Source organism: Lactuca serriola, chromosome 6 (assembly GCF_051521515.1).
Source record: "Lactuca serriola cultivar US96UC23 chromosome 6, Lser_US96UC23_V15, whole genome shotgun sequence".
Taxonomy (NCBI): Eukaryota; Viridiplantae; Streptophyta; class Magnoliopsida; order Asterales; family Asteraceae; genus Lactuca; species Lactuca serriola.
In genome coordinates, this window is record NC_136413.1 from 61164754 (window position 1) to 61180546 (window position 15793).

Sequence of the window (15793 nt, forward strand, 5' to 3'; positions counted from 1 at the left end):
GGGTTGAGAAGTGAGAGTAGGGACTCGGCGAGTTGGCGGCCCAACTCGGCGAGTCAGGTCAACTGTAAGTTGACTTTGACCCGGCGAGTTGACTTTGGCCAGAGGTAAAAGAGTCATTTTACCCCAATATAGTTATTAGTATTTGATTGAGTGTGTTTGTGGAATTGTAGCCGGGGAGATATCGGAGTAGCAGTAGATATCTTCCAGAGCCATACACTCAGCAGCCAGTTCACAAGGTGAGTTCCCTTCTAATAGGAACGGGTCTAAGGCCACAATGTCGGCCCGTTCAATTAGTAATAGTTTCCGGACCTCGGTCTGATGCAGTAGTTAGTATGTTTGAGGCCTTCGTGGCTCAGACAAGTTTGCGTGTTATGTGTTCCGGGTTATGGCCCGAAGCAGTATGAAGTATGTATTGTTGTGTTAGTTGATATGTTTATGCTATGCTATGCTCAGTAGTTCCGGACTTCTGTCCGATGCAGTCAGTTCCGGACTTCGGTCCGATGTAGTTAGTTCCGGACTTCGGTCCGATGCAGGAGGCAAGGCCTCAGTAGTTCCGGACTTCGGTCAGATGCAGTTTCCGGACTTCGGTCCGACGCAGAGGGCAAGGCCCTGGTTAGTTCCGGACTTCGGTCCGATGCAGTGGGCAAGGCCCAGTAATTGTTATATGTTTGTATGGTATGTGGTAATTTGGGGGAGCTCACTAAGCTTCGTGCTTACAGTTTCAGTTTTGGTTTCAGGTACTTCCGCAAGTAAAGGGAAAAGCTTGGGATGATGACATCGCACACACCACAACTTCAGTTTTTGTCCTGGGAGATTGTTTTGATACTTAGTTTGATTTGATACAGTTGTATCACGACATTTTATTATGGTTTGAGATATTTGACGTATGGTTTTATGATATGACGTTTAGCATATGATTTTTATTATTATTAAAACAAAATTTTTTTGAGTTGTTTTTTGGGATGTTACAGAATAATTGAGTAGCACCACCTTCACATAAATCCAATCTTTGAAGCTATCATAAAATTAAAAAAAAAATGTCTCCCATGACGGTTGAGAAGTAAAGCCCCACATGCTATCCAAAATCCAGTAGCAAAACCCATGCCCCCACCAATATAAAACCATCTTTGAATTTCATCTATATCTTCCTCATCACCCTCACTTTTACCAACAAGAGGTGGTACTTTTAATTTTTCATCTACGGGGCAATTCTTGGGAAGGGGAAGTCCACATAGTCCTGTGTTTCCATCATATCTTGAAGGGTCAAAGGACTGAAGTTGAGTGCTAAATGGGATTCTCCCCGACAAGTTATTAAATGACAAGTCTAGGTAATTCAGTAAACTCATATGAGACATGCTTGATGGTATCCGCCCTGAAAAACTGTTTTTCGATAAATCTAAAGTCAAAAGCTTTTTCATCTCACCAATTGTCCATGGAATTTCTCCAGATAGATTGTTCTTTGACAAGTTCAGGGCAATCAAGTCATAGAGATTAGTAATTTCATATGGGATATATCCTGTTAGATTGTTGCTTGACAGGTCAATGCTCTTTAACAATTTCAGCGTGCTAAAGAATTCTCGTTCATCTCCTTGCCACTGAATTATCGCATGGTCAACATATGTCTCAATTTCATAAGAATAATTTACTGAAGTTTTATAAAACTCTACACCTTGTAAGAATTCACGTTGAACCATGCTTGTAAGATTACCCAAACATGAGGGGATGATTCCATGGAGATTGTTCATTGACAAGTCTAGAATTTGAAGATTGGATAATTGACATAACTGTAGTGGGATGGTTCCAAAGAAGTTGTTTGATTTTAGGATAAGAACATACAACCCTGTTAAATTTTCCCCAATCCAGACAGGCACATTACCAGAAAACTTGTTGGCCCCCAAATTCAATGACTTTAAGCTTGTGCAATTCTTTAAAGACAAAGGCAATTCTCCATAGAAGTCGTTCTTGTATAAATACAACACCTCAAGTTCTGTCATATATCCTACAGAGGGAGGAAGTCTCCCAAATAGATTATTGTGTCTGAGATTAAGAACTTTTAGTCTTTTGAAATGCCGCAAACAATCCGGGAGTTGTCCGATAAATGAGTTATCAGAGAGGTCAAGAAATAATAACCCATCAAAAATTTGGCATATAAATGCGATTCCTCCAGAGAAATTGTTTTTGGAAAGATTTAATGATAACAAAGTGGAAGAAACATTTGTTATTGGACCAAAAAAGTTGTTTGAACTCAAATCTATCGCTGAATCTCTGGCAAAATTTGATAATAAATCTGGTACTTTCCCGTTAATGTTGTTGGAAGAGAGATTTAGATAATCTAATTGATAAGGCCACATGTCCCAAAACTCCAGAGGAGTTGTGTCAGAAATACCAGCATTGGAAATATCAAGACGGGTGAGATGTTTGAATGTCTGAATCCACTTGGGGAAGCGAGGCCCTAACAGCTTGCAAGACCTCATGTCAATAGACTGTAAGTAAGAAAAGGTTGACAAGTGATATGTGGAAGGAACTCTAAGATTATTAAAAGAAACGTCAAGAGTTTGAAGCCTGGGTAGCTCCCACAGTTTCTCACTTATACTTCCATTTAAGTGATTATGAGACAGGTCCAAAGACTTTAGGGATGAAAGCTTTTGGATCTCATCGGAAACTGACTCTGTAAATTGGCTTCCAATAGCATACAACAGTTGTAATGTATGTGATGTGCATCCGGACAAGTTGTTGAGAAAATCAGGAAATTTGACCACTGCAGAGTTGTTATTGAAGTACAAAGTTTCCAGACTACAGAGGTTACCAAGATATTTAGGTATCCCATCTAACATGTTGCTAGAGAGATAAAGAAAACGAAGCTTATTGCTGGTTAATGGTAGCAACCAACGATACATGGATGAAGTGAGATTGTTGTCACCGAGATAAAGGGACTCAACAGATGAAAAAGAGGAGTTGAGAAACAAAGAATATGGATATATGATCTTTGACAGCTCGCATCCCTCTAAAGATAAATATGAGAGGTTCCGGAGACTCAGAATTACATCTACCCAGTAATTTTGTTTGGCAAGGGAAATCCCATCCATTCTTAGCCACTCCAAATGTGAGAGATGTGACAACCACTCTATGTTTTCAACTCTGTAGCTTCCAACGGATCCAAGGTTAAGGTATTGCAAGTTGGTGAGGTTTCCAAACTCTTGAGGAATGGTTCCATAAAAAGAATTATCGGAAAGGCCAAGGTGCCTTAATTCGGTCAAGGAACCAATGGACCCGGGAATGGTTCCATTAAGATGATTGTAGGAAAGATCAAGATACCTTAATCTAGTCAATGAACCAATTGACCTGGGAATGGTTCCATTCAACAAAGAATTGTAGGAAAGATCAAGATGATTCAGGCAAATTAAGTTAAGAAACGTATGGCTAATCTCACCTCCAAGATCAAAATGACTGATATCAAGCCCTGTGACATGACCTGTTTGGTTGCTGCAGGTGACCCCTCTCCATTTGCAGCAGTCATGATTGTCAGCTCTCCATGAAGCTAGAATGCCTCGGCGATCATAAAGGGGAGCTTTGAAAAGAAGGAGAGCAAGTCTCTCCTTTTCCAGACACTTGTTCATATTAGCACCATTTCTATCATCTCCTCCTTCTTCTCCCCCTGCTACCAATTGGCTGGCAGTTGTAGTCGTGAGTAGCAAGAGAATCGAGATGATTATAAAAACACAAAGATTCATAATGTAAATGGAAAATCTTGGTGATTTTTGGATTGTATTGATGCTTATATGAACTGCCCCCATCAGGGTTTATATAGTCTTGATGTGAAAATCATTGCTTAGTAAGTGTGTGGCCTCAAATTGCAGGCCTACTTGTGTGGGGCATACAATACTTAATTTGGTTGAAAATAAGACAAATGAAAGATGACGCGTTGAAATAAATTGCTTCAAAATTTTGATTTTTGTAGACATATATGAATGAAACCAAGTTTATCCATGCATTACTTAATTGTGGTCTTTTTCACTGATAAAAATGATATTAATTACCATGCTACCCTGATTGATACTCACTCGATTAAAAACATTAGATTACAATCAATACACTTAGATGATTGGAGACTTAAACAACAAAACGCCAATAGTTCATGGCCAAAATAGTGACATTAAACCTTATATAAATATCAAAATCACACAACTTAAATAGTAGACAAAGTAGCTGCCTTGGAAAAAAAAAATGTTATTTTTATACTGAGAGGAGTTTCCCTATAAGACCAGATCTTTTCAGCTGCCCTATGTGGACCAAATGATATTCATTGTGATTCTTTGTCAACGTTTTTGGTCAACAGAAGCTTAAATGCTTAACCATCTTCAACCATCTTAACAACTTCAATCTCAAACAAGTTTTCATTTTCTTGAATCTAAATCTAGCCACACAACGTCTGAACCCAAAAAAAGATAATTTTTTATTTTCTATTCACCATAGCAATAGCAAATAAATATATACAAAATAATCACACAAAGTGAAAAATCCAAAATTTTCTATAATACCAGCAACCAACCTTTATGCGTCACTCTTTTACTTAGCATCATCATATGATTTTAATAATTCAAGAGTAAATTACGTTTTTGGTCCCTGGCTATAGCTGATATTTTCAGCTTTGGTCCCCAAATGTTTTCTCTTGTAAATTTGGCCTTTATTTGAAGTTTTTATAGCGTTTTTGTTCCTATAGCAAGTAAAAGATGACTATTTTGGGATCAAAATTGCAAAAATCAGTTATACTCGGGGACCAATATAGTATTTTACTTTGAACAATCACAGAGAACATTAGAAGAACCTCTAATAAGGAGCAAATTGCAAGAGAAAACTGTCTGGTGTATACTTAGGGACCAAAAATGTTACTCTAATTCTAAACATTCTACTCTCCTAGCAAATATTGAATAAAGATTTCATAGTAAGTTTGGAACATTAATAAATAATAAGTAATATATTTTTCCATCTTTTAGGAGAATTGGAAAATAATGCAAGTTCATATGGTGTTCTCAGCTGTTTCTTTCTCATAAACTTGTTCGTCTGTAGTCATCTGTAGTGTAGTCATCCAGGGGCCATGTGCTCCAAATACGAAAGACAACTCAATAACAAAAACTAAAAAAACCTAACTTATCCATAATTCAGCCTTTAGTTTTTGTAGTATTTACATTGGCTTCTTTTTGGATGAATACGTCTATTTGCGGTGTTTTTATCTGTTATGAAGAAAAAATATATAGAATAAATTACAATTTTGGCCCGTGATTATAGCTGATATTTTTTTCATATTTGGTCTCAAAAAGGTTTATGTTTCAATTTTGGTCCGTGTTCCAAAATAAAATGACTATATTTCAAATTGGGTACGAAACATAGTTGTTTTACTTGGAACATGGACCAAAAATGTTACAAAAACCTCAAATAAGAACCAAAATTATAAAAAGCAACTACAGTCACGGAACAAAAAATGCTAGTTACTCAAAATTATATATACGAGACATAGAAGTTTTCTTTTTGCAACAAAAATTGAGCATCTGAAATATGTTACCTTCTGTTTTCCTAAATTAAGCTCCTGCAAATTAAATATCACACATTAAAGTTGGCCTAATTCTTGAAAAAAAATATTACTTCATTTACTATTTATTTCATAAAAATCTACAAACTGCCATTATATGGCTGTTTGATTGAGCAAGTCTCTAGTTTTGCAACTTTGTTTTTTGAACAATCACTATTAAAAAAATGTTTTCCTTGAGAGACAATGTCTATCGTAAATGCCTATACATGACAAATATTTGTCTGTCATTGAAAGCCATGTCGTAAAGAAAAATGACAGACATTTGGTTTGTTAAAAAATTTACGACAAACCTTTATGACCGACAATCAAGACATACATACACGACATGCGTTTTCGACATACATTTATGACTGACTTTGTATGTCATAATTCGTAACATTTTTGTAAATTACCAAGAGACATATACGACTTAAAATAATTAAGATATTCTATATGTCATGATTTTGACATAGTTTTACAACATACTTTGTATGTCATGGTTTTCCATTATATATATTCCAAATTTGTAACAAATCTAAATTTAATTAAATTACACATTTAATGTCTAATAAGTAAAATAAAATATCATACTTACACAAAAATAATTCATTACACGAACTATATTGCCAAATTCAAAAGTATATTTCAAATTCATCAAAAAAATAATTGTCAAATACATATCACCGATTAAATAAAGGTTGTGACATAAGTAGCACATTCTTCACGGACCTTATCATTCTCGAAGTTTGTATATTCCTTCTTCCTCCAAATCCAAGACAAACTAATATATTAGCAAAAAAAAAAAAACAATTAAACAATTATATATGTGAAAATTCTACTACACTTCAAATAACTAATACATTTACTAACATAGTTTACATGCACCCAATGGCCACTTTAAACCCAAAAACGAAATAGAAATTAAGATAGATAATTGTAAAAGAAGCTTAAATGTAAGAAATAGAAAAGTACCATATGGTTAAGGAAGCTTAAATACATGAAATGACAACTTACTTTCTACTTCTTTATGATAAAGGAAACTTAAATGAAAAAAATAGCAAAGTACATTGCTATTTCCTACACTTGGAGTCATAAATGAACTTGTGTATTAAAAAAAGTAAATTATGTTCTTTCAGTAAAATCAATTAAAGTATGCTGCTATTTCTTGCATTTTTAATGAAAAACAGCTAAATGCACGAAATAGCAACTTGCTTCTACTTATTTTTGGTGAAGGAAGCTTAAATGCAAGAAATAGCAAAGTACATTGCTAATTCTTTCCCTTGGGATAGAAAAAAAGACTTGTGTAATAAAAAAATTATGTCTTTTTTTTTCCTAAGTAAAATCAACTAAAGTATGTTGCTATTTATTGCCTTTTAATCAAAAAATTTCTAAATGCAAGAAATAGCAAGTTACTTCTACTTATTTATGGAAAAGAAACCTTAAAAATAAAAAGTAGAAAAGTACACTACCATTTCTTCCACTTGTGACAAAAATGGTTTATGTGATAAAAAGAGATGTTTTATTACTAAGCCAAATCAATTAACCTGTCGGGTTAAAATCGAGATAAAAAAATTAAAAAAAAAATATGAGAAAATCATTGAATATTTACATGTCGGTTTAAAATAGAAAAGTACGCCATAAATGTTGTTGTAGCCTATGTATTTAAGTACCAATCTATAGAAAATATATTTTAAATGATTAGTATTATTTATGGCAAATTAAAGATTAAAAAAGTGTAACGACGTAATTTTTCAACCAATTTTTTTTTTCATTTTCAAAACACATAAAACTCATATATTATATTTCATAAAAATCATAAGTGTTTCAAAGTAAACATAAATCCATAACAAAGTCAAATCCCAGAATCCTCAACATAATCTCGAATAGGTGTACAATCACACAGGTGCCTTCCCACGATCCTCGAAAGTACCTGAAACACATAACACATAACACATAACACATAACACGGTAAGCATAAAGCTTAGTGTGTTCCCCAAAATACCACATACAACACATTAGCCACTCGAGGCTATAACTCTGTAAGACCCTCCGGTCAATGTGTCTCAGTGGGACCCTCCAGTCCCACAACTCTGATGGACCCTCCGGTCCTAACTCTATGGACCCTCCGTCCCTAAATCTGTAAACTCTAAATACACATAGCATAAATCACACAAACATAATGCAGTAATATCACAGTACTCAAATAAACACATATGACCCTCTGGTTACACATAAATACCACTCTAGGTAAAGTATAGTGAGAAGACTCCCCTCGTAAGCTAGAAAGTAAAAGTCTCGTGCTCGAAATCCTCGATCTATCTTCTTCCTATCATAAGGATAATATCTCTAATTAATACTCTCTTCATTCGCAAATGTGCCAAACGTTGATCTCTCTTACACTGTAGCCTTAAAAATGGGTAAAAGACCATTTTACCCATTCCTGACCTCCATCACTCATTTGACCAACCCTAAAGTCAACAAAAGTCAATTCTAGTCAACAACCCAAATTGACTAGACTTGCCTAGTGCGCTCGTGCGACTCATCGAGTCGCACCGATTCTTGACAATCTCATGAAGGTCCAGCCCGTCGAATTAACCCCTAACTCGTCGAGCTTTCGCCTGATCCAACTAATCGGGACAACGCTAATCTTCTCGCCGAGTCAGCTCATCAACTTGGTGATTCCATTCAGACTCAATTTGCATTCAGACGACTTTAAGGTAATATACTTTCCTAAACTCCATATCCATACTCTCAGGGCTCATTTATCACGTAAAGTCATAGACTTTACGTCCATGCATGGCATTTTGGGCATGAAATGCCAAGAACACGATCTAACTGGGGTTTTCACTCATAAATTCCATCAAGGCTAAATAAAGCAGGAACCTTTAGATGCTAGGGACCTCCTAAGGTCCAGATATGGAGTTCAAGCCTCCTCATGAACCCCAAATCCTCAAAGTCCCGAAATATAAAGAAAAGAAGCCCTAATCTTCAAAATGAGAGATCTACTCAAACAAAAGAGAAAGGTTCGAACTTGATACCTCTAACGGAAGCTCTTGGACGTATAAGCAACAGATCTAACATCCGCTTCACAATCCTTGCTTGGAATCCTCCTTTCCTCTACCAAAATGCACCCACAAATCTCAAGTAAGGCTTAAAACTCTCTCAAAACTGAAGGGGGCGATTAAGGTTTCTTCTTAGTGAGGTGTGGTCACAAATGAGGCTATAAGTGCCTTTAAATAGACCACAAGCCCAAGAAATTAGGGTTTCCATCAGTAGCGATGACTCGGCGATTCGCCTTACAGACTCGTCGAGACTATTCATTAATCCACGTCACCAGACGCGACTCTACTCGACGAGTTAAGGCACCAACTCGTCGAGTCACTCCACAAATCTCAAATTAAATGATAAGATAATTACCTGGGAATCCGGATGTTACAATTTCCCCCACTAGAATCAGACTTCGCCCTTTAAGTCATGCTCAACAAATAACTCAAGATGCTGCTCCCGCATCTTTGACTCTAGCTCCTAAGTCAAATCGGACCCTCTCCGATGTTTCCACTGAACCTGAACCAGGGACACTTTCTTGTTTCTCAAAACCTTCAGCTTTCGATCCAAGATCGCTATCGGCCTCTCAATATAATTTATGCTCGCATCTACCTAAATGTCCTCTAGCGGTACCACTGTCGTCTCGTCGGCTACACACTTCCTCAACTGGGACACGTGGAAGGTGTTATGGATCTGACTCAACTCCGCAGGTAGCTCCAAACGGCACGCTACCTAACCAACTCTGGCGATCACCTTAAAAGGACCGATGTATCGGTGCCCAAGCTTGCCCAGTTTCCTGAATCGGATCACCCCTTTCCAAGGGGATACCTTTAGAAGGACAAAATCTCCAACCTGAAACTTGAGATCAGATCGTTGTCTGTCTGTGTAACTCTTCTGGCAACTCTGGGCCATTAGTAACCTCTGCCTGACTTGCTGAATCTGCTCGGTCATCTTGAGTACTATCTCCGTGCTACCCATCACTCGCTGTTCCACCTCTCCCAAACAGATAGGAGTTTGACACCTTCTCCCATAAAGGAGCTCGAAAAGAGGCATACCAATGTTGGATTGGTGACTGTTTTTGTAAAAAAACTCAGCCAAGGGTAAGTAAGTGTCCCAACTTCCTCCGAAATCCATCACACATGCGCGCATCATGTCCTCCAGCGTCTGAATCGTTCGCTTGCTCTGTCCTTCTATCTGTGGGTGATAGGTAGTATTGAAATGCAAGAGCGTGCCCAAATCCTCATGAAACTTCTTCCAAAACCTAGAAGTAAAACGCATGTCTCGATCCAACACTATCGAGACCGGCACTTCATGTCGCGCTACCACTTCTCTCACATAGATCTCGGCCAATGACACTATCGAGACCGGCACTCCATGTCGCGCTACCACTTCTCTCACATAGATCTCGGCCAATGTCTCCGTAGAAGAGCTCTCACTAATAGCAAGGAAGTTAGCACTCTTCGTCAGTCGGTCCATAATCACCCAAATCGCATCAACCCCTCGCGCAGTCCTCGGCAACTTGGTGATAAAGTCCATCAAGATCTGTTCCCACTTCCATTGGGGAATCTCAAGAGGCTGCAATGGACCATGTAGACGTTGGTGCTCTGCCTTGACCCGAAGGCAGGTCAAGCACCTCTCAACTACCCAAGCAACATCCCTCTTCATACAGGGCCACCAATAGTCTCTTTTCAGGTTTAAATACATATTAGTAGCCCCGGGATGGATCGAGAACCTCGATTTATGCGCCTCTTCCATCATTATACGTTGGGCTCCGCCCGTATAGGGCACCCAAATCCACCCTCAGGAAGTCATAAATCCTCGGCTATCCGTCACAAACTCGAACACCTGCCCAATCACCCTCTCCCTCTTGTGGTTCTCCGGTTTCACGGCCTCCGCCTGAGCCTCTCGAATGGTATCCAAGACCGGAGCCGTCACTATTATCCTCATACACATATCTCGAATCGGGGTACTCTCTGCTCTATGGCTCAGGGAATCGGCTACTACGTTAGCCTTCCCTGGATGATACAGGATCTCATAGTCATAGTTTTTCACCACATCCAACCATCTCCTATGCCGCATATTCAGGTTAGGTTGATCCACGAGATACTTCAGGCCCTTGTGGTCCGTGTATATGGTACACCGAACCCCATACAAGTAGTGGCGCCAGATCTTGAGGGCGAACACCACCGCCCCTAACTCCAGATCGTAGGTGGGATACCTCGTCTCGTGAGGGTTCAACTGCCTCGGCCATATGCTATCATGTGATCCCTCTGCATCAACATTGCACCCCTGAGATAGACGCATCACAATAAACCACAAAGTCCTGCACTCCTTCCGGAAGAGCTAGTACCGGAGCTTCGCATAATCTCTAGCGAAGAGTCTCGAATAATGGATACTCCCAACAAGGATAGAGGATATGCTATAAGTTTATATCATATCTCTTCATGTTCTAAAAGAGTAAAGTATTGGTCTTTTTTCCTACACAAGAGTCAAAAAAAAAAATCTTTAGTATCCTTAAAATAATAACTTTTCTCTACTAACAAAGAAAAAGCAAGATTACTAACCATTTTAGAAACTCCAGGTGAGATTTCACAAAATGCTTTATGTCTTCTTTTAAAACAAGTGCATCAGATGAAAAGTACATCAACTCCTGCATCAACAAAAGCCGTAGATCTCCAAAGAGCTTCTTGTATAGCAATGCCTGACATGAATATGTTCTTGTTACAATAAAAATGTCATAACTACTCTCTTTCAAAGCATCAACAATTATTTTTATCTTCATCACAAGTTCTACTCTAGATACCACTTATCTGACCGCAAGCTTTTGGGGACACCTTGCAGTTTCAACATTATCAGCAATCTGCAGGACCTAAATATGAATCCTATGATAGTTGATGTTACGAAATGAATTTGATCTTCGAGAATTATTTTAACAAATCCTGCTCTGTCCGGCAAGCTTTTATAATGGACAATGCTTTTGTAATGTCCTTGCTTCACAATCTCTCCATAAGATATTAGTCCGTATTATCTAGCAGGCCTAATCGAGCCATATGTATTCCAAAACCTAGCGAGAGAACAAATCAAAGGCAAAATTACAGGATTGATCAGACGAGGTTGCACATTAATACCAATTTCAACATTCTAGCCATCTCTCTCTATAAGCTTCACATCAAGGTCGTTGAAACAAGCATGGGCTTGGTGAATTCGAGGAGAATCAAGTAGTTATCGTAACTTCTTCGTCGGAGAAAAATCTGAAGTGGCATTGTTTAGGCTGTTTGTCTCCTCCATAAGAACTTATGGTGATAGAATTGGGTGCCGATATAGCCCTAGAAACTGGTGAAATAGAAATCGATGAAAGGGAAGGAGTTTGAGGTTTTCAATAGGAGGTAATTATAAGACAAAATCGGGGGAGGGGGCACAAATTCCAAACTATGGGAAGCGTGTTTGACCTAGAGGAGGTGAGAGATACATACGATCTTGAGAGTTGTGGTGACGGGTGAGAAGATGAAGACGGGCTGGAGCAGTAGGCGACACAAATCGTGTTCGCCATTGACGGTGGTGGTAACCGATGTAGATGGCAGAGAAGGGAGACGGAACCCTAGATCACCCATGTGTGTGTTTTGAACCAAAACATTGAAAATATAATGGCATCTTTTCCGTCATTTTAGACACTAATTCACAACAAACATTGTTTATTTCATTAATTTTTATAAAAGATAACATTACGATGTCCAAGCGTTAATCCTGAACATTTTACATACATAACTTTTTAAGAAATATCTTTTTGTCTGTCATAAAATTAGTGTATGTCATAAGTCTGTCGTTAAAAGTCTTTTCTAGTCGTGTCAAAGACTATGTCACCGTACATCCAAAGTATGTCGAAACATTTGCTATCCTTGAGAAGTTAAAAATAACATTTTTCTAGTTTACTTAAAAAAAAGTATTTATCAGGCATAAACCTTTCTTAGAAATCCTCCAAAACCTTGTATCGACAACAAATTGAAGAACTGATAGATGGAAACAACATTTTTGAAGGAAAAAAACGGTATTAAAACCCCTGTCAAATTTATTGATATGGATGTTGAACTTAAAACCCCCTCAAATTACATTATATACCGAAATTAAAAGCCAAAAATAAAAAATTAGATGAAAACTACATCTGGCGAGCCTTTTGTAAATTTGATATGAATGCCACTATCTTCACATAAACCCTGTCTTTGAAGTTATCATAACAGTGAAAAAAAGCATGTCTTCCACGACGGTTGACAAGTAAAGCACCACATGCTATCCAAAATCCAGTAGCAAAACCGGTCCCCCCACCAATATAGAACCATCCCCAAATTTCATCTCCACCTTCCCCATCACCCACACTTTCACCAACGACAGGTGGCACTTTTAAATCTTCATCCTCAGGACATTTTTTGTTAAGAGGAGGTCCACATAGTCCTACATTTCCATCGTATCTTGAAGGTTCAAAGGACTGGAGCTGTGTGCTAGATGGGATTCTCCCTGTCAAGTTATTAAATGACATGTCTAGGTAATTCAGTAAGCTCATCTGAGACATGCTTGATGGTATCTGCCCAGAAAAATTGTTTCTAGATAAATCCAAAGTCAAAAGATTTTTCATCTCACCAATTTTCTGTGGAATATCTCCAAATAGATCGTTGTTTGACAAGTTTAGAGAAATCAAGTCATGAAGATTGGTAATTTCGTATGGGATTTGTCCTGCTAAATTGTTGCTTGAAAGGTCAATGCTCTTCACCAATTTTAGAGTGTTAAAGAATTCCCGTTCATCTCCTTGCCACCTAATCATCGCATTGTCAACATATGTCGTCCAAACATATGTTTGACCTCCTTCAGTTCTATATACCTTTATATCTTGTGAGAATCCTTGTAGAACCATGCTCGTAAGATTACTCAAACACGAGGGTATGGTTCCATAGAGATTGTTCATTGACAAGTCTAGAATTTGAAGATATGCTAATTGACATAATTTTGAAGGGATGGTTCCAATGAAGTTGTTTGATCTTAGGATAAGAACATACAATCCTGTTAACTTTTCCCCAATCCAGACAGGCACATTACCAGAGAACTTGTTGGCTCCCAAATTCAACGAGTTTAAACTCGTGCAATTCTTTAATGACAAAGGCAATTCGCCAGATAATTCATTCTTGTATAAATGCAATACCTTGAGATTGATCAGATATTCAACAGAGGGTGGAAGCCTTCCAAAGAGATTGTTGTGCCCCAGATTAACAATTTTTAGTTGTTTGAAATGCCACAAACAGTCTGGGAGTTGTCCAGTTAATGAGTTATGAGAGAGGTCAAGAAATGACAAGAACCCACCAACAATCTGGCATATAAACGAGATTCCCCCAGAAAACTTGTTTCTGGAAAGATCTAATGATGCCAAAGTGGAAGCAATATTTGGTATTGGACCATGAAAGTTGTTGGAACTCAAATCTATCACAGAAAGGTTGGCAAAATTTGATAATAAATCTGGTACTTTCCCACTAATGTTGTTGGAAGAGAGATTCAGATATTCTAATTGAGAAGGCCATGTGGCCCAAAACTCGAGAGGAGTTGTGTCTGAAATTGCAGTATTGGAAAGATCAAGAGTGGTAAGATTTTTGAGTGTATGAATCCATTTTGGGAAGTGAGGCCCTATCTTACAAGACATCAGACCAATACCCTTTACATAAGAAAGGCTTGACAAGTGATATGTGGAAGGAACTGTAAGATTATTAGAAGAAAGGTCAAGAATTTGGAGCCTGGGTAGTTCCCACAGTTTCTCACTTATACTTCCATTTAACTGATTATCAGATAGGTACAGAGATTCTAGGGATGCAAACTTCTGGATCTCATCGGACAGTGACCCTGTAAATTGGCTACCTCGAGTAATCAACATTTGTAAGGTCAAGGACGTGCATCCAGACAAGTTGTTGAGAAAATCAGGAAATTTGACAACAGCAGAGTTGTTAACGATGTACAAACGTTCCAAACTACAGAGGTTCCCAAGGTATTTGGGTATCCCATCTAACATATTGCCAGAGAGAAGAAGAGAACTAAGCTTATTGCTGGTTAATGGAAGCAACCAGCGATACATGGATGAGTTCAGATTGTTGTTTGTAAGAAAAAGGTATTCAATAGATGAAGAAGAGTTGTGAAAAGAAGAATATGGATACATGACCTGTGACAGCTCACATCTATCTAAACTTAAACTCAACAGTTTTGGGAGACTCGAAATTACACCTACCCAATTATTTGCGTTCGCAAGGGAAATCCCATCCATTCTCAGATCCTCCAAATGAGAGAGATGAGACAACCACTCCATGTTTTCAACTCTACAACTTCCAACAGAATCAAGATAAAGGTATTGCAAGTTGGTGAGGTTTCCAAACTGTGAAGGAATGGTTCCATAAAGAGAGTTACTGGAAAAGGAAAGGTGCCTTAACTGGGTCAAGTAACCAATGGACCTGGGAATAGCTCCATGAAAGGAATTGTAGGAAAAGGAAAGGTACCTTAATCGAGTCAAAGAACCAATGAAAGTGGGAATGGTTCCATGAAAAGAATTGTCAGAAAGATCAAGAAGATTCAAGTAGGTTAAGTTAAGCAAGGAATGGCTAATCTCACCTCCAAGACCATCCTGTGAAAAGAAGTTGTTGAGTTCAAGCTTTGTGACATGACCAGTTTGGTTGTTGCACTCGACTCCACTCCATTTACAGCAGTCATGTTGGTCAGATCTCCATGTAGAGAGAGTATCAGAGGGGTCGTGAAGGGGAGCTTTGAAAAGAAGGAGAGCATGTCTCTCATTATCCAAACACTTTTTCATATTTCTATCATCTCCTTCCAATTGGCTGGCAGTTGCAGTCACAAGGGGGAGCAAGAGAAGTGAGAAAATTATAAAAACACAAGGATTCATAATTTAATTAAAAATGAAAATCTTGGTGATTTTTGGTTTGTAATGATGCCTGCCTATATGAACTGCACCCGTGAGTGTTTATATATATAGTCTCGACTGTGAGCATAAGTGATTCTAAACGGGTGGCCTTGAATTAATTATGTCGGGGATACAATATTTAATTCCCATGAAATTAGAACCAAACTATAAGAAAAAATCAAAGATGAAGATTTGAAATAAATGTCCCAAATTAGTCGTTCAAAGACTTGCAAGTCTTGACA

The 15793-nt window shown here is 38.0% G+C and overlaps 2 protein-coding genes across 2 annotated transcripts; both read right to left on the reverse strand.

The window, feature by feature from the left end:
* Positions 1-992: 992 nt before the first annotated feature.
* LOC145059820 (receptor-like protein EIX1) lies at positions 993-3731 on the reverse strand. The gene has a single exon (XM_079007599.1). It carries the CDS (start codon positions 3729-3731, stop codon positions 993-995), a length of 2739 nt encoding a protein of 912 aa, XP_078863725.1.
* Positions 3732-12657: 8926 nt separating this feature from the next.
* LOC145059432 (receptor-like protein EIX2) lies at positions 12658-15574 on the reverse strand. Its single transcript, XM_079007285.1, has one exon. The coding sequence runs from the start codon at positions 15531-15533 to the stop codon at positions 12765-12767; it is 2769 nt and encodes a 922-aa protein (XP_078863411.1). The 5' UTR covers positions 15534-15574; the 3' UTR covers positions 12658-12764.
* Positions 15575-15793: the final 219 nt, after the last annotated feature.

Bases quoted from the DNA above. Each gene is read 5' to 3' on its own strand.
- LOC145059820 (XM_079007599.1), bottom strand. From the start codon at position 3,731: ATGAATCTTTGTGTTTTTATAATCATCTCGATTCTCTTGCTACTCACG.
- LOC145059432 (XM_079007285.1), bottom strand. From the start codon at position 15,533: ATGAATCCTTGTGTTTTTATAATTTTCTCACTTCTCTTGCTCCCCCTT.